The sequence below is a fragment of the Anopheles bellator genome, chromosome 2 (genome assembly GCF_943735745.2).
Source record: "Anopheles bellator chromosome 2, idAnoBellAS_SP24_06.2, whole genome shotgun sequence".
NCBI lineage: Eukaryota > Metazoa > Arthropoda > Insecta > Diptera > Culicidae > Anopheles > Anopheles bellator.
Genome location: NC_071286.1, coordinates 47,508,058 through 47,532,046, shown reverse-complemented (window position 1 = coordinate 47,532,046; position 23,989 = coordinate 47,508,058). Strand labels below are relative to the sequence as shown.

The window sequence follows — 23,989 nt, the reverse complement described above, 5'->3', positions numbered from 1 at the left end:
TGCGTTTTGTTTGCTCTCCACGTGGCACTCGTACTCATCGAAAGATTGCAATGGTGGCAAAAGCGGCGAAACTTTTTCGTTGAATTATGGATTGTAAAGTTTAGGTTTGGTGCAACTTCAAGTCACGTTAGTGGCACTTTCCTAACGATTGAACGATTCAGAAACGCACTATTTGCTGCCAAATGTGACCGCCGCTTATTTTCGAGTACTTTTATTTTAACGCGATCTTTACGCCGCATACGATTTGAATACTATTATAATTTCTTGATGTAGTAGCTAGCAGTCGACACAGTGGAAGTTTCCACCGTCCCGAGAAAAAGCTTCCAAACTAGATTTAAATGTCGGCATTCATCTTATGCCTGTGGGAACCAAGAAAACGTACGAGTCTGCGACAAACTGAGCCGAAAAGTAGATTGTGCCCTCAGGCAGTCTAGCAATGGGCATCGATTCGCACGGCGTTATCATCGAGTGCAGTGGACAACGATACAAAGCCACAGCACTGGATCCAAAAGATAGCGACAGGCAAAATAGGGCTTCGTACCAAATCGTGACCCGAATATCAAACCTGACAGACGACCTCCGAAATCTTTTTTCCAAGTCGCCCAAAACCTGTTTCTGAACGCTTGCCCGGTGGCCCCATTCGAGCTGACTGTTGCATACGCAAAGCTTTGCAGTCCTCAACCGAAAACGCTCCGCAAACGACAGTGCCGACGAGGGAATGCTTTTTTGATAACGATCAACGGTTATCGTCTTCGCTCAGAACAATGCAAATCCGCCATTCGAACGAAAAGTCGTCGGCCTTGCGAGTCTGGATTTGAAGTGCGGCCGGCAGACGCTCCGTCATTCCTTCAAAAGCCCTAAACAAGCCGGCAATTAGGCTGTTGTTAATTGCAGGTTTGTCTCAGCAGTGCGCCCGTGGCAAACCCCGTGGCCGACCGTCGATTGTGGCAACGTCACTGTGCGAAACACTCGATTGGCCGTGTCCATGTATTCGAACGGTGATGTTTCGTGATTTATTGTGGAAACTTCATCAAGTGTGTGTGTGAGGCACCAGTAGCTGGCACAAACCCTCAAAGTTGGGATTTCAGGCAACCAACAATTTAAGTTGCTACTAGCCCCGTGGCTCACGGGCGCATAGGCTCGAAACTTGCTGTAGGCGCTATCCGCGCGACACGCGAAACGTGGAACGCAACACGCGCTCGGCTGAAACACGATTTTCGCATCTCGCCAGGCTCATTGCCATCGCCATCAGACGAGTTGATCGTGCAATCGACGGTCTCCGATTTGTCTCCATCGGGTGGCCGGGTGGTGAAGCGCGGGGGGGGGGGGGGGGGGGAGTAGATCGGTGAACGAGCATCGCGCGTCGTTCCTCACGCCCCAAGTATCCTTGAAACGCGACGTCATGGCCATGAACCGAACGAATCGAGCGAGAACGAATGTGGAGAGTCCTGCTTACGAGCTACCGCACGCAAGAGCGGAGTAGGCAATCAACTTCCCTGATGGGCCGAGGACTGGACCATGGGAACGCGCCTCGCGATCGCGCACAGGATTTGCCTCCAAGGCAACCGACCGACCGACCGCAGCAGCTGCAGCAGTGCGCCGTGCAAAACGAACGGTTCTTCTTCCTTCCTAGTTTCCTTCGAGGACCGCCCGGCCCGTTCCAGAGGAGATTGTACGCAATGACTGCAGTCGCAGCATGCTTCCTGCTCTTGCGCGTTCTAGCGCTTGGGTTGGCGGCATGGATCCGCTAATGACAGACCTCCGCACCGTGTGTAATGCGTTCGATGAACTGCCAGCTCCGTTGCCGAACTGTTTGGGACACACACACCGGAAGATGAAACGTGCTTAACGAGACGGTTTTCGGTCGAGTTGGGTCACCCCGGCACATGCAAAAACCTGCCTCGAAGCCGTTGGGACGATGATGAACCTTCAGTGGCGAAGCCGTTGGCAGAATTTTAAGCAGCAACGTGAAGCGGTGTGCGGTGTCTCTGATCACGTGATGCCCCCGGTTGTCGTCGGCGGGGACCGCTCCGGAACCGCCGTCCGGGTAGCGGTTGTCGCGCGATTAATGATGTCTGCCTTTACGGCGCGATCGTGAGCGAGTTTCGCATTATAGTTTCAAATCATTTATTGTACGGCGATCGAGAAAGCTGTAAATGAGCCGTACTTTCCCTTTCAAGTTCCATTCTTGACGGCGGGACTGTCAGGCTCGGAACTTTCGTTCGCGTCGTCGTCTGCCTAGTGCGGATAGGCGGACAAGGTCTCCGGCCGTCCGGCGGTCCGAAATGTCAATCGATAATGGGTTGCTGATTGTAATCACGACCGCCATTATTCCATCCATCATTGACTCTTACCCTTTTCGGCCACGTAGGTGTGGTATGTTGCGCCTAGACGATGTCCATTTATCATTTTTTATAAGGAGCGGTACGTAGAATTTGCAATGCAAAGCTCATCCGTGCCTACGATGCCATCTCCCCTGGCCGGTTCTACGGAGTATGAGCACAATCACAATAATTCACACCTCTTCGCAGGATAGAATTGGAATTTGTCGCCATAAAATCATGTGTGTACGCAAAAAGCAAAACTACGCATTTTCGAGTTACTTATAAATTGATTTTGTTCTGAAAAAAAAAAAAAAACTTTCAAAAATGCTCAAGAGTGTGAATTTATGAAAAGTATAGTATTAGGTCTGCAAATTAATTCGTGCATTAATTCAAGTTTTGTCTCTGGTAGAGTGTTTTTGCGTGGATTGCTTTAATATGACGAAAAGTGTTACCTAAAGTTATCTAATTTGTATGGATGTTTATGGTGGATATGTTCTTGCTGAGAGAACGTGTCGGATGTGGTTTTCATGGTTAAAAAGTGGTGATTTTAGCTTGCAATACCAAGAGCGACCTGAACTGACTGTGGTGGTTGAAAATGGTTGATGATGAAAAATCAAAAACAGCCAAAAATGGTAGATGATAAAGAATTGATAGCATTGCGCGATCGGAATGCATGTCAGATGCAAAAAGAATTTGCAGAAATGTTAGGAGTAGACCACACGACAGTTTCCGAGTAGACCACACGACAGTTTCCCATCAGCTGAGTGCCATGGGAATTATTAGAAAAATGTCTCATTCGATATCTCATTAATTGAAAGAAACAGACTTTGAAAGAAGGCAGACCATTTGCGAATTTCTGCTTGCGAGGTAGAAAAGAAAGGGGTTCTTGTACCGAATCGTCATTGGTGATGAAAAGGGGAGTTTTTACAAGAATCCCAAACCCAAAAAGGCCTGGTGAACCACGTCTATCGTAATCAAAGTGAAATATTGACTGCACAACGGTTATGGTGGGATACAAAAGATGTGGTGTACTATGAGCTTTTAAACCTAATGAAATTATTGATGGACAATCCCATTGACATTTGAAGCAAAGCTTTGCCCTTAAAACGACCAGTTTAGGATAAATGACATGATAAACAGATTTTTCAAAATGGCAAAGCTCGACCCTACCAGATTCACCAGATATTGCTCTTTAGGACAAGTCTGTTGCATTTGGCAGCACAGCGGTTAATTTCTTATGAAGGTATTGAAAATGGGTCTCTGAGGGGATCGCTGATTAAGACAAATGCTGTAATTAGGTTACAAATGCAACCGCAAACCGCACGAATTAATTTGCAGACACAATATTTCAATCAGTGCAATTAATCTACTGTTCAAGAACATCACACGCCCAACGCCATAACTTGATTAAATTGCGGTCTTTGTTACGCATTGCGCATTCTTTCTAATTCCATTAGTTCCATTCTAGTTCTAGTTCCATTCTAGTTCCATTTTCTTCAACAATTGTGAGCATCTAACTATGCGATGGCACGGATGTACTCTAAGGAAAAAATCGGTTCAAATTGAGGATGATACGGTTTGCAAAGTAGTGTGGTTCTAGGATTAGATTTAGGCCGGGGATTGTGATCTGCTGCTTGGTTCTGTATCCGCCTAACATGGAAAGTGGGCGAGCTGATCGTTTCAGATATGCCGCGCAGAGTGAGTTATTGAAAATTAACAATTGATCGAAGATGAAAACCTATCTGCCTATTAATGGCTGGAAAATCGTTCGAAGGATGTTTCCCCCAAAACTAACCTACAAGTACGCGAACCGTAAGCCAGGTGCGAGTACTTTCCATAAAATCTGTGGCCGATGCAACGTTGGCCTCAGATTGCGGCGAAACCGGTGCGCTTCCTTTCATGTCCACACTACTAGCGACAAAATCGCGCAACACTGGTCGAGTCATTGACATAACGATAGCCATGATGGGTGAATTTTTAAACGCGTAGATCTCGGCTACGCAAGCCCCAAAGGGGTTGTTATCGGCGTTAGCAAGTTACCGGCTGCCGGTGACATAGGGCTCTCGCGGACTGATTATATCATTCACTGTGCCCAGTTAGGTTGCTTTTGCTGCTACCGATACGTTGTGGAATTTTGCTTTAATTGGTTTTATTGTGGAACAGAGCCGGGCATTGCGATAGGCATCCATCGTGGTATAGAACAATGAAAACAACCATACAGTTTAAGATTTAATAATCATTACGACCGAGTTCAACGGGTAGTTGTTGTTATGGTTACGGAATTATCGGTTGTGGGCTTTTATTCGTAACACATTATAAATTATCGTTTGTCAGAATAAAAAAAATATAGAAAAAATCATGTTTTGTCCCAAGCAACTGACCAATTCGTAGCGATTTAGTTTCACCCGGCGGTAACAGGAAACTCGTGCTCTATGCAATAAATATCGCGTGACAAGTTATTGAACTCGTGGGACTATGAATCACGCTCGACGCTCTGACTCGGAGAGCTTGTCGGACTTGGCGAAGAAATCTTTGAAAATAGTATGCTAATTTCTTCTCCACCTGGGGAGAATAACTTAAGATTCGCGAGTTAGAAACAGATAAACTTATAACAGCACTGTTGCTACCACTTCCTGCGGTAGTTAGGATTATGGAAATGAGGTACGAAACCGTTAGTAAACGATTTCACGCCGCTGTTTCGTGTTTGCTGAAAGCTCTGCGTTACAGCCATGATGTAGCTTCCTCGCGGTCCTGGCTTCAGGCCAGGGATGCGATGGCGTGCGACAAGAAGCTATCGAAGTGCATTCAAATGATAGATAGTCTCTGCCGGCGATGCCATCTGTTTCAGCAGCACTTCCGTTAAACAGCTCTCTCGTCGCCACCCGGTGTGATGTGTAAAACACTGAACCTCCGACGGGCGATTTCCGCCATCCCATAGAACACGAAGATATCACGTTTGCTGTACCAATTAGTGACGTCAGTGTCACCACCAGTGCGCGGTCGGCTGAAGTCTACGGTGAAGCGGGGCGAAAAAATCGAAATACTCGATCGCCTTGAGGTGGTCTGGTGCTGTTTAAAGGTTGCATTGAACCTTCACCGCTCCACCGCTGCCCGGGCCCGGGCTGGGCACTGTGCGAAGGCGAAAGGACCAATCCACGGAGCTGATGCTGCTGATTTTGAATTTCTAAATGAGAATCTCTTGAGCAATTCACTTTTGCTACAGAAACCGTGGCCCTGTGTCGTCCCTAATATTCATTACGAACATCCGGATCCTATAGCGGAGTATAGCAACTCTTGTAAAGCAATGAAGAGGTTCACCTGAGGCTCGGTTTGTTGCGCAGGTTTCTTGTTACCTTCCGAACTAAAATGATCAAGAGTCTGGGGTCTGGTTTTTATCAAACCTGGAAACCGAAATCGGAGGGGCATGCGCTCTTACTACTCTCGTGGTATTATTGTACGGTGCTGGCTTGTAGGTATCCAACAGGTTTCTTCGGTGATGCACTGAACGAAAGCGATTTCCGTTGGATTGGGCGATTTCTGGCGGAACATCCAGACTCGTGTAACGAAATGGAGCACCGGCCGTTGTTGACGTGGATGACTTGGCACATTTGCCCACTCTGACAAAACCTCTTGATAATTACGCCTCTTGGTAAATTAGTCGTAGTGAAGGACCGGTTGATTCCAGTCTCGGAAATACCGAGAACTTTGGACCGTAGCCTGTAGAGGTCAGTATCGGTCAGCACAGGTTCGAAAGATCTAATGTTGCGGGTTTGTATCCAGCACAAACTGGTTCGGTGTACGATCCGTTTCTCGTATACGGAAGAGAAAAGGTGGCAACAGCTGCGCGAAGAACGTCAGTGAGCCCCCACACGCGGGGAACGATGATTAATACCGAACAGACGCGCAAACCTGGAGAATTCTCCTGGAGAGGTTATCCAAAAACTTATATGGAATGACGTATGTCCGCTGTGATGTCATCTAGTATCTATTTGGGCATTATCAGTAACCCAGTTATTTAAAAAATAACGGAAAATCGACAATAATCTTTGCCGACAAATAATCGGGCCTGAACTGTGACGGGGATTGTTTATGTAACCGACGCCACTCGGTATTCTTTAACAAGCTTCTAGTTATTGCCTGTCTGACGCCACGTTTGATTAACTCACAACCGATGCACGGCACGACAATGACTCATTATCTAGACTGTACTTGGAGTCGTACGTCACCCCGCAGCAGACCTCTGCTGGCACACTCCGCGATGTCTGGCAGGCAACTAATTCGCCTTAATCCTACTCCAGCGGTGTCGTGAGGTATCATGAATTATGCAACCAAGCGATGTCGATCCCATTCGTGCCTTCGATCGATCTCGTGATCGTGAGCGGGACTGCAACCCGGCTGGAGTTTCGGAAGTTGGGTACGGGTTGCTGGAACAAGGTTTGCAACTCCGGTAGAGCTAGACTCCGTGCACCACCTGTTCGGTGAACCAGGGTGTAGCCTGTTACGTTTGAATTGCAAAGATCATATCGCCCGACGCGTGTGTTCCGTGCGGAAAGAAGGATGAAACGACTCTCTGGGGGTCATCCTTTTTGACCAACGATTCCATTAACAGCAAACGATGTCATGATCAGTCATGCCCAAGGACGAATGAGCTATTCTGGTTGCGGGCCCGAAATGGTGCCAATAGAGTGGTGGCCCCGAACGGAGCATTGACTGTATTCGGTGTGGGTGGTTGGTTACCTTGGCGTTTTGTTCCTGCTTCTAACGCTGCAGTGGACTATCGAAAGAAGAGCTCCTTCATTATGACGTATTTTGTAGAATCCACATAAAATCGTTTATTTTCGGTGAGCGAAACTTTGCATCGATGGTTGGATTCGTGAACCGGTTTGCAATTGGTTACCTTCTTCATCGCATTAGAAAGTATAATTTTGGGTGCTCTTTCCTTGAACGACAGCCTTGTCTCCATGCAAAGCGGCAATAAAGAATCGTCCATGAAGCTAATCGTTTTTTTTTTGTGTTTCGTTCTCTATTGGTTCTCTTTTAGGTAAGCCATACGTAAAGAGAGGGCACTGTTCACGAGCGTCAGGAGCTGCATCCGTCTGCATCATTACGAAAAGGCCAACAGGCAAGTGTATCGTATGCTGGCCAACAAAAAGATGCGCTATGCAACGGCAAACAGTGTGCAGATTTTTTGAATGGGCTAATTTTGGCAATGATGGCGTTTCGTGGCCCCAAACAACTTAAAAGGCCTCGGGCTCAAAAACTGGGACAGGTGTAATTGATAATCCGAAGTTGCTCGCTGCCAGTAAAGCACGTAAGGCACGGAGAAACGCAATCGGCACACAACGTTAAGGATGGAGAGATGTTTGGCATGCATGCCTATCGCTCATTGAGAAGTCATGGCAGGTACGCAACAATCTATTGGGATGTGTTCAGAGTGCCGCCATGAATGGATCTGTCTGGCTGATGTCCTCACGCTCAAAAACGATGACTTTGGGAACCCATCTCCGTAGATGAGTTGAGACACCGCAAATATGGGACATTTTTCCGAACAATAGATTAACCGTGTTCTTTTAGCTTGGCCATGATTTTGTGGGCCACAGGTGAATGAACATGCTTTTCCACAGTCTGTCTTAAAGTAAGCAGGTTCTTTTCAAAATAAGAACAACAAATGGTTTTTTCTGCAAAATCGTTTCGTTTTATTAAAAATGGTCTCCTTCCGCTTCTGCACGACTTAACAACTTTTCGAATGACGATTTAGGTCGATGGCCGGCATGGCTCGGAGTACAAGTCTTCTGAATGGCCAAAATGTCAGCATAACATTTTGCTTCCATTGGCAAATGAAGATTTCCGAATAGAGAAAAGTCACAGGGATCAGGTGAATACGGGGAATGATTTGTCGAAAAAAAGCGACAGACGGTGTTATTCTTTCTTGATAAATTTTCGGCGAAAGATTGAATCTTTGAAAATTCCCAATTCCATTTCCATAAAACACAACGACGATTTCGGTTCAATTTTGAGAAAATCACGCACTTTTTCGATGCTCCCTGGCGATCTTGGCTTGATCGACGTGAAGGTCGTCGTTGATGTCTTCACGACTATTTATGAAAAGCGTATACCACTCATGAACCAAGGGACCACTCTACCAAGGGATAGACAATCATCAACATAAAATTTGTTTGCATTAATTGAAAATGTTGACTGGAAGTCTGGAAAGGATATACCGTATTTTTCCGTGTATAACGCGCACCCATATTTTAAGAGAAAAAAATTGGAAAAAAGGTTTTTATTATACATTTTTCCGATATAATATCAATATATAATATAATATCGATATATCAAAAAAATCTTCTTCTTTGGCACTACAACCGCTGTGCGGTCTTGGCCTGCACCAGAGACAATTGTTAATGTCAATTATCCCTGGTGCTATCTGTAACAGTTCGTTTTTACGGGCGGGGTTGTTGGTCCCGCGCCAACCCCCTCTGTCAGCGCCGGTATTGGGAATCGAAACCATGGCCGGTTGAGTGACAACCGATCCCGGGATTCGAACCCTGGTCAGCTGCGCTGACAGCGAAGAGCGTTACCGACTACTCTATCAGCGGGGATCGAAATATCCTAAAAATACCAAATGATAATAATGTATAACGTAATAATGAAGTATCCGGAAATATGTGATTTAAAATAAATGCTTTATTCGATTTTCGATTATTTTGTGGCGTTAGATTACTACACACGTCAGTGACTTATGGTAAAAAGTTCGGCCATTTTAAATTATCACTTAATCTTTGACAGCTGTTTTACTGTGCTCGTGTTTTGGCTCATCGGCGATTTTTTTCTCTTTCAAAAAATGGATGGCAAGGAATCTATATCAAATTTTGTGTAAAAAACGAAATTAAGAGCGCGGGCGCATTCAAAATGTTGACTGTGGCTAATGGTGAAGCTTTTAAGACCAAAAACAGCACTTATCGGTAGCTCAAAAATTTCTCAGAGGGCCGAGAAGATGTAAACTTCGAAAAGCAAAGTTTGGTCGAATGTGAACGGCCACGTGTGGCCACAAACGCGAAATACAAAAATGAAACCCAAATGTCGTGAAATTTTTTGAACAGACCACGTGCATACGAAATTTAAGATCGTTGCTTGTGTGCGAATTTTTGGCTAAAAACTACAAACTAATGATGCCAAAGCCACCGTATTGACCAAATCTGGCCCCCTATGGCTTTTTCTAGTTTCAAAATCTCAAATTACCGCTTTGTGGTCAATTAATTTAGGAGAAGACAGAAATCGCCGATAAGACAAAACACGTTCCAGCAAAACAGCTGTAAAACATTAACTGAGCTTTAAAAATAGCCGAAATTTTCAACATAAGTGAGTGACATATGTAGCAACATTACGCAACAAAGAAATCGAAAATCAAATAAAGTATTTATTTTAAATCACAAATTCCCGGTACTTATTTGACAGAATGTATATACAATAAAAGACCCCCAAATTTAGCTACATATTATATGTAACAATATTGTATAGATAACTATATTCATAACAAATGTTTCATTTCATAATTTATTCAATAATACCATAAAATATGTACCTAAAAGGGCTCATTTGTATGTTTAGAGGAGACAAAATTTTTACTACCCTTGTATAACGCGCACCAAGATTTTGGAGCTAAAAAAATGGGAAAAAGGTGCGCGTTATACACGGAAAAATACGGTACCTTTTAAACACATATACCAGAAGGTGGTGTCACCAGAAATGTCCCTATTGAAAAAGTCCTCTTTACTTTGTGTAGTTGTTTCAGTTCTTTGGCGTTTCACCCGGGATGCAACGATTCAAATTACTTTGCGTTTACAGGAAATGCATCCCCAAGGCTTTTCTTCGGTGTTCAATTGGACACGAATCGTTTCCCACGCTCACGGAAACATCTCGATTCGATTTAATGGCGACACAATGCAAGGCGGTCGGAAACGCGATCGTAGCGTCTTCCCGCCAGCCTAATTGAAGCAAATTCAATTGAACTGTGCAACCCCGGCAACACCCGAGACGAACTAGCTCCGTCTTCAAATCAAAGCAAATCATTAATCAAATCACCACCCATTGGCGGCCTGCGACCACGCGAAAGTTAAAGTCTGCCTGGGCATAGTTTCTCCTTGGTACGCCTGTACGGTGTTTGATTTCGCTGATGGATGGAACAGGTTTACCAATCATTATTGTGACTGTCGAGACTATAAAAACTCGTAAAACCCTCTCTCGGCGGTGGTCGAAGTTTGTCTGCGTGTTGCTGGTTTCTGGTGGTGCCCAGGGTACCAATAATTAATGTGCTCGTCCAAACAGGAAAACCTGCTTCTTCCCGGCTTCCCAGCGCCTAGGAATGTCACTTTTTGAGGTGCTTGTTGTACGATCATTGAAGCTTTCGGTAAACCATTCTTGACCAGCCAACGACCAGCCAACGCCAAAAACCACCCCAAACTGCCGTCGCGTCGAACAGGAATTTGGATGGAACTGTTGGTAAACAAGGAGGTAAGAATTGTTGTTCAAACATGGCGGAGGATTTCTTAGAGGTGGAAAGTCCAAAGTCCAACGTCCGCGATATGGGTGGTGTCCCTCTAAGTGGCGAAGTCGTCATAACAGATGCTGCCAGCAAGAAGCAAACGTTGTTACGTCGAGTGCGCTAAAATGGCACAGATATGGTTAACGCTGAGTTTATACCTGATTACGTCATCGCTCGTTAACCAACAAACCATCCAACACTAATGGTTGGTATTTTTTAAAATTATTTGTCTATTTGAGCGTCTATTCGTTTCACAAACTGGTAACTGGTTAGGCTGATTTCCTCCCAATTGAAGCTCGTTTTTATTGAAAGTCCTTTCTCTTTAATTAACTTTCTCAACTTTCTGCTTACCCAAGCGATACGGAGCAATTCATGCGTTACCGTTTTCTGCCGACTTGGCCTTTTCGGCAAGAAGTGGTCGTTTTGTTCCGTAAGTACGACCCACTGGAGATAACTTTTACAGTTGCACCCAGGATGAAAATGTTGCTCTTATCGCTACGATAAGTTTGTTTATATTCGCAATGCTTCAACGTCAACGAATTTAGTTCCATTACTGAAACGGAATAAAACGTACGCCGCCCTACCTTCAAAAATGCCCTGCCTTAGTGTGTGATTCATCTGTGTGTCTGCAACGCAACTCCTTCGTGCTGGAACGGAATATTTGCCCAGAGCTTGACTCAAAATTGGTTCAATTACGCCGTTAAGAGTTGTTTGGCTCTGGTAGATACAGACCAAGAGAAAAAGCAGCCGGCCTCAAAACACGTCACTGTCGGAAAGAAAATTTGATAGCTCCCCATTTTTTTGTGACGTGACTAATAGTTGTCGGTAAAATGAGTAAGGCATTGTTGTTTGGGTATGAACACTTTGAACGCCGCCCGGCCATCCACCGGCGATTATTTGAGACGGAAACAAAAGTAACTAGACAAATTCCAGCACTCGGTATGCGATTCGTTTCGTTGCTCAATCACATTCCAGCGCAGAACAGGCCAACGGACAAACAATAGTATGTGGACCTCTGCGGTGGTGTGTGCCTCAAAAATGGAAAAACATTCAAATGATGTGTCTTTTGGACCGCTTGAAACATACACAAAATATTTTCTCTCTCTCTCTCTCGCTCTCCACGCATTGTTTGCCGCGTTTGGGCACAGCTGTAGTTTATTTGTCAATGCGCTGTGAAGGTCAAAGCGATTGGAACCCACAATTGCTCGATAATAGTCATCCGATGGCCTCACATTCTAGGGTTAGCTGACCGGGCCTGGTATTGGGGACATGGGTAAGATGCGAGTAAATGTCACTCCAGGTCCACACAGCTTGGAGACCTCGGCCTGGAGTCTGTGAGGAGAATGTCACACCTTGCACCTAGCGTCAATCTAGTCCCACTTTTCACTATTGTTTTTTGGGGTGCGTGTTTGTTTGGACGGCGTTACCGAATTGTGATGGTCTCGGGCCATCATCAATTGGAAGGCCACGACACCCGATCGGGCGGACCAGCATTCGAATGCGTGGCGTAAAGGTAAACCAGCACGCGACTGGTACCGTTGGTTGGAGTATTTTTGCATGTATTGTTGGCGGTTCTTCAACATGCGATTCGGTTTGATAAAAACCTGCTCAGACCTTGCACCATTAGATAGCCGATCAGCGGGCCCCAACTACCACACGCACCGCGACTGACCGCAGACGGCGAAACAATTGATGGATTTCGGTTCGTCTGGAAAGGGTCCCACAACAAAGGTACGCGGCACATGTGGGATCGTCCAGCGCGATTGATGGCTCCGTTCGTGTTACAGGTGCGCGTCGCGCGAATGTGTCAGTGTTGGTGGCCTTTGTGTGCTTCCGCGGTGTGGTCGTGCCGTTGGATTGCTGATGATAATCGTTACACGCCACCGATCGCTAAACGAACCCGTTTCGTGGCTGTGAAAACGCCATCCAAGCGAGGGAGATAGCGAGGTAGCCAACACGTAGAGACAGAGCGAGAGAGAGAGAGAGATAGAGAAACAGTATGATGGCAGAACCGACGTTCTGGAGAACACGGCGGCTCCGAATCATCGGACCCCGATGTGGATTCAGTTCTGGAGAACGAGTCCTGTCGGAACGGATCGTTCGTTGCTTTGCTCCGTCCATCGGCCATCCGTGTTTTCCGTGTTTGGACTGAGAACCAGCTGAATTCAGAATCCGTCCCGGTATTGATCGTAAAGACGGGTAGTGAGCGATTACATAGGGGATTAGTCAAGTGTGACGATTAGATAGGAGAGATTAAGCAGTGCGCTCAATCATGTCGCTGATTGATATTTAATCAAACGCTAATACTGTGAGGGTGCTGTGGTGACGGTTTGTTAGTGCTTGAAGTTTGTCATGTCATGTGTCCGGCCTTAGTCCTCACCAAAGTCCACTTGCGACGGAAGGATATCCAGATCAAGATGCACCGGCGTGATGGAATATCAAGAATACGTACTATTTTGTGAACGCTACAAAGTGGTGGACTTTGCCGAATACGTTGAAGTCTTCGAGCGTATTTGGGATCGCCGGAGGGTCGGAACAATGCCAGCAACCAAGTACCACTTGAGCGCCGTCCGTCAAGCGTTATGCGTTGCTATCACTACCCGGACACAACTCTTCAAGCAGTCCAACAGTAGCCACTGTGAACGTCAATAACCTGGCCCCATGACAGCTGTTCTGCTCGGGAGAGGGTTTTCGGAACGGAAATCGGAACCTTCCTCTCCGAACCACACTGTGGCCTGTGACACTAACTGGCCCCGCAAAATTCACGGTGACGGGGCTCTATTTTGCTTCCGCTTGACCGTGGCCGACATCCTTGACACTGAAACCCCTACCGTCACGGTTTTGTCACATTGCCACGGCCCGATCACTTCGAGATCGCGAAACGTCACGGTGAACCGTGCTAAGTCTTCACATCGTGTTAGAAGTGCGTTACGGTTTATTGGAACTTCCATCTAGTAGTGGCCAGGTGCAGAGGAAGTTGTCGCGCCTATTTCACACACCACACCGATCGGTGTGGGGCGAGTCAGTGGGTCCGTTACGCTCCACCCCAGGTCCCAGGGAGCGGATTGGGGTCCTAGGCCAGCACAATCTACGTCACGGTCAAGGCCGCCGCGAAGTGAGTTCAAGTTGACGCTGCAGCGAATTACTTCACGGCTCTGACCGATGCAGATCGTGATCAGACCGCGATCCATTGACCGACTATGAAGTAGTAACGACTAACCGAACGATGTCAAACCAGCGGCCAAACCCGGTGAGCGGCCGAGCCGTGTGTAGGAAGTAATCGAAGCAATAAAGTTAATCAATTGGAAGAGGTTTGGGCGACGAAGAACGCAATCGAGCGCGTTAGTCATATACTGACGCGCTGTGAGACTTCAACTCGATCGCCGTTCTACAGTCGTTGGAGAGACTCCGAACTTGGACAGCGCGTTCAAATAGATCGGATTGAAATGACGATGGTTTTTACAACCGTGTTCTAATTCTCAACGGCCAGTAGTCCAGTGGAATCGATTTGGCGCTTAGCGTAGAGTTGAAAGCGTGATGCCCACGAGGCGCTAACGTGATGTGATAACGGCCGAAGTATGTTGTGGCCAAACTAAAGAGAAAAAAAACAGGAACAAAATAGTAGATCCAAGGAGAACGTGACAGTTGGCGGAATCGGCCGTCGTACGATAAGTGAACAGCTTCTGTCTTGTGATCAACGACGGACGTAGTGGCTATCGGTCAAGCATCGATGCTGGCGGTAATTCAGTGAGCAAATAACGGCGGTGGTAGAAAATTGGTTCTCTCTCTCGAGAGAGAGAGATAGCGATAGAGAGAGGGGTGACGATGATAAGCACGGCCAATTGGTCCAACAGCGGAACATCACGTCGATACGGTTGCATTGTCTAGGCAACGTCAATACGATTGCCGCTCACGTGGGTTTCCAGGCAATTTGTGAACCTTCTGATAAGCACGACCGGTGAGAAGGGTGCGTGGTCGAACGAAGCAAGATTTTCCATCGGCAATCGGTTGCAACGCAGAAAACCTATAATTGGCTGTTGGACTTGTAGGAGCAACGTCTACTTCTACGTTTGGGGCCCAGGATTACGCAACCGTGTTTAAATCCTGAATCCTGGGGACACTCTGTGTGACCGGTCAACACGTGATTAATAGAAGTTAATTCTCGGTGTATGTCTTCCAACAGAGAGTGCGGTATCCTTAGTGCGTCGTGAGTGTTATCGTGAGGCATGAGTTGTTTACCATGTTGTGAGAAACAATCATCAGTGTCCTCAGTCGTGCGTCCGGGGGTGTTTGGTGGGTTGGTGGAAAGTTAGCACAGCACGTCGTCGAACTAGTTGGTTGTGTGGGTCTCTAGACGCGCTGAAGACGAATTAAAAACGGGAAGCCGAAGGTCAGCTCGAAATGACGATCCTAGGTGAGCCGTCGGTACCGTTGGCTTCTGCCGCCGCTTCCGCTGTGCATCTGCCCGCGCTGGACAACGGAACGCACGCCGAACTGTTAACAGGTGAGAGAACGGAGGGGTCCAACGCCCGCGGGAGTGGGCAAACTTATGCGAAGCACGTGCGAATGGCGCACTTCCCTACACGCTGAAGGTTGCCCCCGGAAGTTACGCCGGTCAGCCGGTTAGTTCCGGTGACGCGGGCAAGTTGTCGACGGGTCCCAGTTTTTGGCCGCGTTATGTCCACGCTCGTGTCGGGACCTGTGGGGAACACTTCTTGCATCATCCAGATGCCGGGCCCTCACTCGTAACCCGAGGAAATATCATAGGATTTCGGTTTTTCGCCCACAAGATAGCTCTCCGGTCCATTCGATGCGGTCCCGAGCTCGTGACACTTGGCGCTGCCGGGAACTTGTTTTACCGAAATGCGAAATGGATCATAAACTTCGGGCTGCTCCAACCACAAGTTTCCCGCTCGGCCGTTGCATAAGTCGGTCAGCTTCGGCCACGGACCATTGTTTCATTCCCCTTCCGACCGTGGGGCATCACATGGTTTGCATCATCGCGCGGCGGCTTGCGCTGGCGGGCGTCACGTTGCGCTGCATTGGTCCGCAGCCGTTAGGAGAAAAGTGTGGTCAATTGCGAGACTTTAACGGGCGCTCGGAGTTGCGAAACCTCCTTCGAAAAGGTCACAACCGGTGCGCGGTGCACTTGCGATACACTTTGACGAAACTGCACCGAAAGTCGGAAGTCCAAAAAGCCGCCACACGGCTGTCACAAAGCATGTTATCATCAGCGGGCCCGCGGGAAGGAAAGGGCCTTGGCCGCGGCGGAAACCAACCGCCAGGGGGATGAAATTAGAAAGTGAAACGCAGATGCTCGGAGGTAACTCGAGACGCCGCCGCGCACCCCAGAAAATGAAGGTAGAGTTCGATGCAAATACACCCTCGGCCGATGTTACGTATGTTACGGTGCTCCATGGTCACATCCGGTGCAAGAAAAGACGCGCTGTTGGATCGATGGAGTTAAGGATGTTGCGCAATGGCACCCGGGAAGGGCAATGAGAGCCCCAAAACCGGAGTGTGGCGAATGTGGCACGAGAATCGTGCATAAATATAAGACGAGACTGCAAAGGCCATTGTTGACTGCGACTGGATCTCCCTGGGGGGGGATAAAATGGTGGATGCTGATGTCAACCGATTGACTCATCGGTCTGCATTTTGGTGCTTCGAGTATAAATTAGCTCGACGGTAGCGCTGGGTTGAGTATGTTTTGTTTGCGGTTTCGCTACGAGAACACGGTACAATCGATCAATTGTCGAGTCGTGTCCGCAAATAATTTCTACGACCGGTAATTGGCGGCAAAATTTGAAGAGCCGTTCAATGAAAAGATAAACAGTGCCGCTTGGTCGTCGGTGGATTACAGAGTATCAGACAATTTGTTTGTCGGTTGCTATGTATTTAAGAAGACGCTTTAGTTTGTATGGTCATCATTTACAAGCTGTTCGACGTCTATTCGTGTTTGGCATACATAAGGGAAAGCGAAAATTGTCAAAACTTGTTAAGGCTTTCGTCGTGACACTCACAGGGCGATTTCCTTCTGCATAATGATGATTGAACAAAATAGAGAACGAACCAATAAAACGAATTTACTTTAAATAGTAAACTATGCTTTCTTTTTCTCTCTTCCAGCAGCCGGAGAAGGGAGTGACGTAGACAACAACAACATTCAAGATCTGCTTAATGATACCGGTAAGTATCGTTCTCTCCGTAGTTTCAACCTCGTTAGCCACTTGTTCGATTTTCACCTTTCGTACTCATCATTCCGTGTCGTTCTTGTCAACGTCCTCAACTCCTCTCCGTCCGTTTGAACTGAGCCGCGGGATTTCTTCACTTTCTGTGGTAGTTTCTTTACATTTTCATCTTTCATCCTTCTATACCTTCACTCTGTTACACGTCTCCAAGCTCTCCTCTTTATTCTACATATTTTAGTACCAAGATTCTGTAAATTAAATTGCATGATGGCTTAAGCTTCAAAGCTTGCAACTACAAGCTTTTCTTGTACGCAACCTACGCGAATCGCGTGCAATAAATTGTACTCAATCTCGGACACAAACCGACGAGCGCACTCTGTGGGAATTTTTCGAAAGCTCACAACTGGTGCATTGAGAATCGACATACGAAATCGACATTCGAAAATCGAAATAAATAATATTTCATTTTTTCTCAATAGATGGCACTCTTCACACTGAAAAATTCAAATTTATTTTCAGTTTCGTTAACGGATTCCGTGTGTTTTCGGTACTGACTACTAATAGTTTTATCACCCGCATCGTGCACCTCATTCCAATTTATTGATAGTCTAGTGGATGATATTACTTCTGAATGAGAATACAAACAAAATCCTGTTCTCAACAAATGTCTGACGTTCTGGCGGGGAATGTGAAGCCCCTGAGCAAGTTATGGGTGGTCACTCGTGAAGTGCGCCACTTAGAGATTTTTCACGTGTCTCCATTCGTGATGAGCGCAATATCTCGAGCGTATGTTTCGGTTAATGTTATTCGGCGCCTGTGGCCGGCTGACAATATGCCACGGAATGAGTTTTGTTCTATTTAGGGGTTTTCTTAATTGGTTCAAGACAATACGCTAACCTTCCTTGTCGTAATTCGATATCGCATTCATTTGCATCCCTTTTCTCTACTTTCTTTGCAGATTCCGAGTTATCTTCCCTGTCGCATCTTGGTAAGCCTTTCTACGATCTTCATTAACTTGTCGATCATTATTAGTGATTTCATAATTTCGTATAACATTCGGGGTTTCGACACATCAAAGCACATTTAAACAAAGTGTGTAATCTACTGCACTCGAATCTATTGCTTCAATTGATTGCATTCGAGCATGTGTAACGTACTCTCTGCTATTATTAGCAATGAGTAATTGAAGCAAATCAGACGCAATACTCCAGTAGTAGCACTTTTGGAGTATGTCGCGGAACATACGAGCCATTTTGCGTGGTTTGTTTGAACAACTTCAAGAGAGGGCATGGCGTTGGCCGAATGGAATTCAGACTGTTCCAAGAAATTGCGTCGTTACGATACGTCTACGAGGAAGTGATGTGTTGTAAACTGTATAGCCGTGCATTTCCGTAAGGAGCTTCCTCGAAGACTTTGCTGTAGATTAAGGAGTAGGTTAAGGATCAGCCGACGAATGATTGCCATTGATGGGGGATTATTACCTTCGTAATGGGACATCTGATACTACCGGAACGCAATAATTGAGTTGAAGATTGGCAGAGCTATTACACAAATGATCATTCAATCATTGCGTGCTGTGAGTTTGATTTCCAAATGAATGTGAAACTTCCCCGTCAAAAATATGAGGGTTTCTTAGTTACGAATGAAATAAGAGTGTTTAAAGTCGGGCCCTAGAATCAAGGCCACGTACTCGTAATGTTCCCAAGTAATGCTCCCTGGAAGTAGATGGACGAGAGCTGTAGAGGGAATGCAAACGCGTCAAGGATAGCGAAGGAAGCATGCACAGGCCGAGGGTTTGTTCGATGTTAATTGAAAAACAGATTCATTGGCTTCCAGACCACGATTCAGGAACGTGATAATGGATTGTATGTGGAAAGTTTCGTCTGGACCGGAAAAATAAAACAACACGCACGTATGGGGTGCCGCTTTGGCCATGGACTATGTATGTTTGCATTTCTATTTCGGCATTGGTACAAAGCAGTTTATCATACACGTAAATTGTTCCAATCCAAGCTTCCTAAATAGTGCGCCCAAGTAAATCAAGTAACTCAGGAGAAAAGTCGGTGACGCCAAATCTGGTCGTTGACCTTATTCCTTACGCAGTCGGTTCAATACGTGCCTTGTGGAAGGCACGTATATAAACACGTCATAATATTTATCAAAAACCGTGCTCCATTGGAAGCAACAGTAGACTAATTGTATCCTGCTCATCTCGAGAGGCGCTACGGTCCGAATAGTTGAGTCCGTCCGATGCTGATTCATGCTGTAAATGATGATCAAACGTCGTATCATCTGTCTTTCCCCCGAAGCACTTTCCTTTTCCCATGAGTGTTAAATTGGGCCATTCGTGTTGTTGGGGCTTGGGTTATTTGTATGTATGCCGCTGTGCGCGCTGGCACAATGTGTTGAGCATTCGCTTGGCTGTGTGTGGTTTGGTCTATTTTTGGTCTTTCCTGGAACTGGCCCTACCATACCCTCGTTTACTCATACAGTATGTTGCAGACGAACCAACCCTCTCGGGCGAGACACCCGAGTTGGCTGTACAATATTATTAACATTAAACATGGAACGTTTATCGATCCTCAAGCCCTTGGTAACGAAGTCTGCTGACCCGGAAGCGCACCCTCCTCTCACTCCTTGACCCTTGGGGATTCAAATCGATTTGCCTCCCAGTTGTAGCTTATCAGTGGTTCCAGAGGTTCACGGTTTGTGTTTCGATTGCTGTTTGCGTAATCCGGTCGGTCTGGGGGCTCGTTCTCATCATCGACCCACTGCAGTATCAGTTCACTATCTACAGAACCTGATGGAACGAGCCGACAAAGAACGGCTTGACGTCACTAGGAAGGTGGCGTGTGGTCTACGATGAACATATTTTATCGGTTTGTTGCGCGGTACACATTAGCAATTTCCAAATTTTGTGGGTTCCACGCAGCGATCGTAAATCGTGCATGTGTTTTATTAACTAAAACCGATAGTCTAGTCTCGTTTCGTGCATTTTACGAACCACCGGAGCAAATCATTGACGTCACGTGGTGGTGGTTCGTTCCGAGAAAAGGGTCCAGAGAGCATTTCTCACGCGGTTTGTATCGTTGTGTTATGGCGGCCATATTTCCGGTCTAATGGATGACACCTTTGGCATCGAGTCGAAATGTAGTCCAACGATGAACTGGGAGTTCGGTTCGAGAGTTTGGCGGGCCCAGTAGTTGTGGACCACAAAAATAGAACTACTCTCGATTCGTTCCGGGATTTTGTCTGGTTCCACGATAGACACTGCGGCGGCTAATGATGGCGTGGCGTGCGTCGTGGTGTGTTTATCGCAGGTGAACCACGAGCGTCGAGAAATTGATTATTTTGGGCCCCATAAATTGAGCGCAACGTGTCAATGAGTTTATGTGTCCAATATGGTAGCAAACAACAAGCACGTGGAATCCTGTGGAATTAACAACCGAAAGGTGGAACACATGGCATTTTTGAAATATTATTGTTTCGACGCCTTTCGTATAGGAACCGATTAATTGGTACAGGCGCAGGCGCAATTATTCTTTACACACACGACAGTGGGCTACAGATATGTTCTAAAAATATGTTCCAAAGTCACATTTCACATTTCGAACGGCGGTCCACACGCCAAAGCAATTAATCGCTGCCGCGCGCACGGCTAGCGATAAACAATGGAACGGAGCATGGCAAATAAACAGTTCGTATTCGTCCCATAAAATTCTGCACGCTTTCTTTCGCTGCGCAGATCACGCCGTAACAATGTTTATGGTTCTTCGTTAGCACCGGATAATGCAAACAGCTGCTGGAATGCGCCGTTTAGTCCTGTTTCGCGTTGGTTATGCTGAGAAACAGCCACAGAAGACAACAGACAGTGTTTTGAACTCCCGCGCATCAAACCAAGGTTCAAAGGACGTGAGAGAACAATTTCACAACTGGCCTCGATGCTCGAATGGATGCAGCGAATCTTTGGCTATGATGCCTCGGGGGGGCCAAGGGCGCCCGAAAACCTTCGATCAAACTCCTTCATACGACCATTTGGCGATCCACGTCCTTGGCCCAGCTCTCCACGCTACACGGGGATCCGTTAAGATATGTAATGTCAATACGGGCAACGGAAAAGTACACCTGTTTGGCTAACTGGAATACAAACAACAGCCGCTCGGTCGGACACGGCCCGAGATAGATGCCCGCCTGGAGACAAGGTGGGCTTTCGCCAGAAAAATTCGATTATCATCTCGTCATGCTCTCGTTCTGTGCCCCGGCGATAACACCTGCGCCTAGCGACGGTGAAGCATTTGAAACCCAGTATCTTCGCGGTCCCGGAACGTGCAGTTTAAGAGGTCAATGGCAAGCGTGAGAATTTACATTACTTTATAGTTTTTATAGCCAACAATTCTGTCCGTAAAAGCACACCGTTACAGAAAACAACATTGTCGCTGGAGCAGCCCTAGACCGCTCGGCGGTGGTTAAGTGGGAATCGTGTTGTTAGATAAGAAACGCGAAACGATTAGAGAATTATGAGTGCCAGAGGCATCCATCGTTGACAGAAAGCGCGACCTGATGTAGGTCGTCCGAGTTGGTTCTAATCGTGCCTAGTGTGGCCGGGTAAGAACTATTACTACTGATTGCTTATTAAATCATTTTCCCAGCGCCGGATGTTTGTTTTGTGAAGGTGTTGAATAATTGCTGGTCCCTCTTCGCGGCTCCAGCTATGGAGGTGATATCGCGAGGCCATACCCTAACTAAGAGTAGCTTCGTCACGGTTAAAGAGTGGTGATCATTCCGCCAACTTAGCGATGGTCGTCGACGGTAGCGGAACGGCGGGCATTGAGAGAGTGATCATCGGCGGACTCGATCTCGATCTCCCGCTTAGCAACAGTAGCAGCAGCATCCGAGCATCAGAAACCCATCGTGTCGGCAGCATGTGCGAACCCTGCAGCCGCGCATTGGTCTGAACGGGGGGGTTGCTGAAGCTTTGTTAGATTGTATGTAGAGAGAGAGAGAAGGAGAGAGAAGAAAGATAGCCTCAGACGCTGATGAACCACTCACGAAGTAGCGTGGCTGGGGACAAAAAATGGGACAGGAAAACGGGGCCTCAATAGCTCGCATCTCGCAACCGCTGCTCTGAACGGCGCCAATGTGAAAATGCCAGCCTCATATATTTTATTGACCATACCCCAGCAGTTTCCGCCAGTGTTGGTGTGTGGCCATCACCAATACGCTGCTGAAAAACAGCTGGGCCCAGAGTGAGCATTGCCACTTCGTTCGCTTGGCTAGCTCGATAGTCACGCAAAGCATTTTAATGTGGAACACATGCCAATTATTTGGGATTTATTCGTCAAAAGTATTTGGAAAGTACTAGGCTGTTCAATAAGTTCGTAGCCTCGATAACAGAGAGCGCACCTACGAGCCTGATTATTGTTTTGTTACATTGATACGCTCTTCAAATGAACGTATGTGAAGTTTCATTTCAATCGTCACATAATTTATTTTACAAGCCATTTAGTATCACAGTATTTACAGTATTTTGATGCCGATGTCGAGTGCCATCCGTCACTTTAACTCTGCATTCGAGTTCTTCGACTTCGACATGAGTTTAACTGTGTTTCGCGAGCGTCTTAGTTTTGTTCGTCCTCGTTGACTGTCGTTGACACGTGTAACATGTCGTCCTAGTGTGCTAAATTAATGTGCTCAGTTAGGCTTTACTGCCCGTTGAGCATCAATATATTAAATAAATAAATAAATAAATTTTTACAGCTGTTATGACGTCACCATTTGATGAAAAAAATAAAAAAAAACAAATGAAATCACTGCACGATACTTGATTTTTTCTTACTAAATGGCTAGTAAAAAAAGGAAGCGACTGATTGAAATGAAACTTCACAAACGTTCATATGAAGAGCGTACCAACATAACAAAAAAAAAAATAAGGCTCGTAGCAGTGCTCTCTGTTTTTGAGGCTACGAAGTTATTGAACAGCCTAGTAAAGGGTTTTTTTAATATTAGTGTATCAGTTGGGTCAGCATTAGTATAAGGGTTCCAACGATCATGCTGCAGTCTGCAGTTAACTTAATGCTGTTTTACCTCGACCTTTATTTGAATATCGCAGTTGATTGTTTGCTAACTGGTACATTAGGCCCTCTGATTGTAATTCGACTCGCGGGATTTGAGGTGCGTGCGCAGTTGGATGTTAACCCGATCGAGCTCCCGCACGCAAACTCGAATAAAACAATCAATTATCAACATTAGCGATCGCACGGTCAATAGTGACTGCTGACTCAGATCGTTGCTGTGAATCTATTGTGAAACTATAAACCGTGCTTGTGGGCCGCTTGTCAATCTCAACTGGAACACGAGCACCTGAGTGGTTACGATCGCCCGCTGGTTACGAACGTATTGTTAATTTTCGGGAGCGACACGCGTTGCACGCGTTTCATGGTCTGATGCTGATCATCATTCCGGTTTGTTTGCACGCCGATTGCGAATTGCGTCAATGGCGTCCGATATTGATTTGTTTCCCTGCTGCAGTTTCCTTGCCAGGCGAAAAGAGGTGAAGGGTTCGCAGATTGATGGCGGAAAATCTTCGAAACTCTGCGCAACTTTGAGCTGCGAACGAAACCTTAAGTTAGATCAGTTGAGTTCTAGTTGTTCGATGTCCCTTTCGTAGTTGCGCGTACGGAGTATGACGATCGGTTCGTTTTCCCTGTCTGTCTCGTTCAACCCTTTAGGGCGACATCTACAAAACCCTGCGTCTGTGACCTACGCTGCCAGCGCCAGCGCAGCGAAGGCAACCTAGTTTTAAATAAAACACGAACGACTCGCGGCGGTGTCCCTTCGCGATTGTGCTGCCTCAGCCCTGGCGACATCGGCTTGCAGTTAAACACTGCAAAACTATCTCAGGCCAGGGCGCCTAAGACCACCGTAAGGAA

The 23,989-nt window shown here is 46.5% G+C and overlaps 1 protein-coding gene across 1 annotated transcript in view; it reads left to right on the top strand.

Annotated features, from left to right (window-relative positions):
* Positions 1–23,989, top strand: part of LOC131211752 (box A-binding factor-like) — a 58,601-nt gene that overhangs the window by 15,998 nt on the left and 18,614 nt on the right. The window contains exons 3-4 of the mRNA XM_058205350.1: positions 17,002–17,058; positions 18,019–18,048. Of these exons, the coding sequence (XP_058061333.1) occupies positions 17,002–17,058; positions 18,019–18,048 (87 nt within the window). The remainder of the gene's footprint in view (positions 1–17,001; positions 17,059–18,018; positions 18,049–23,989) is intronic.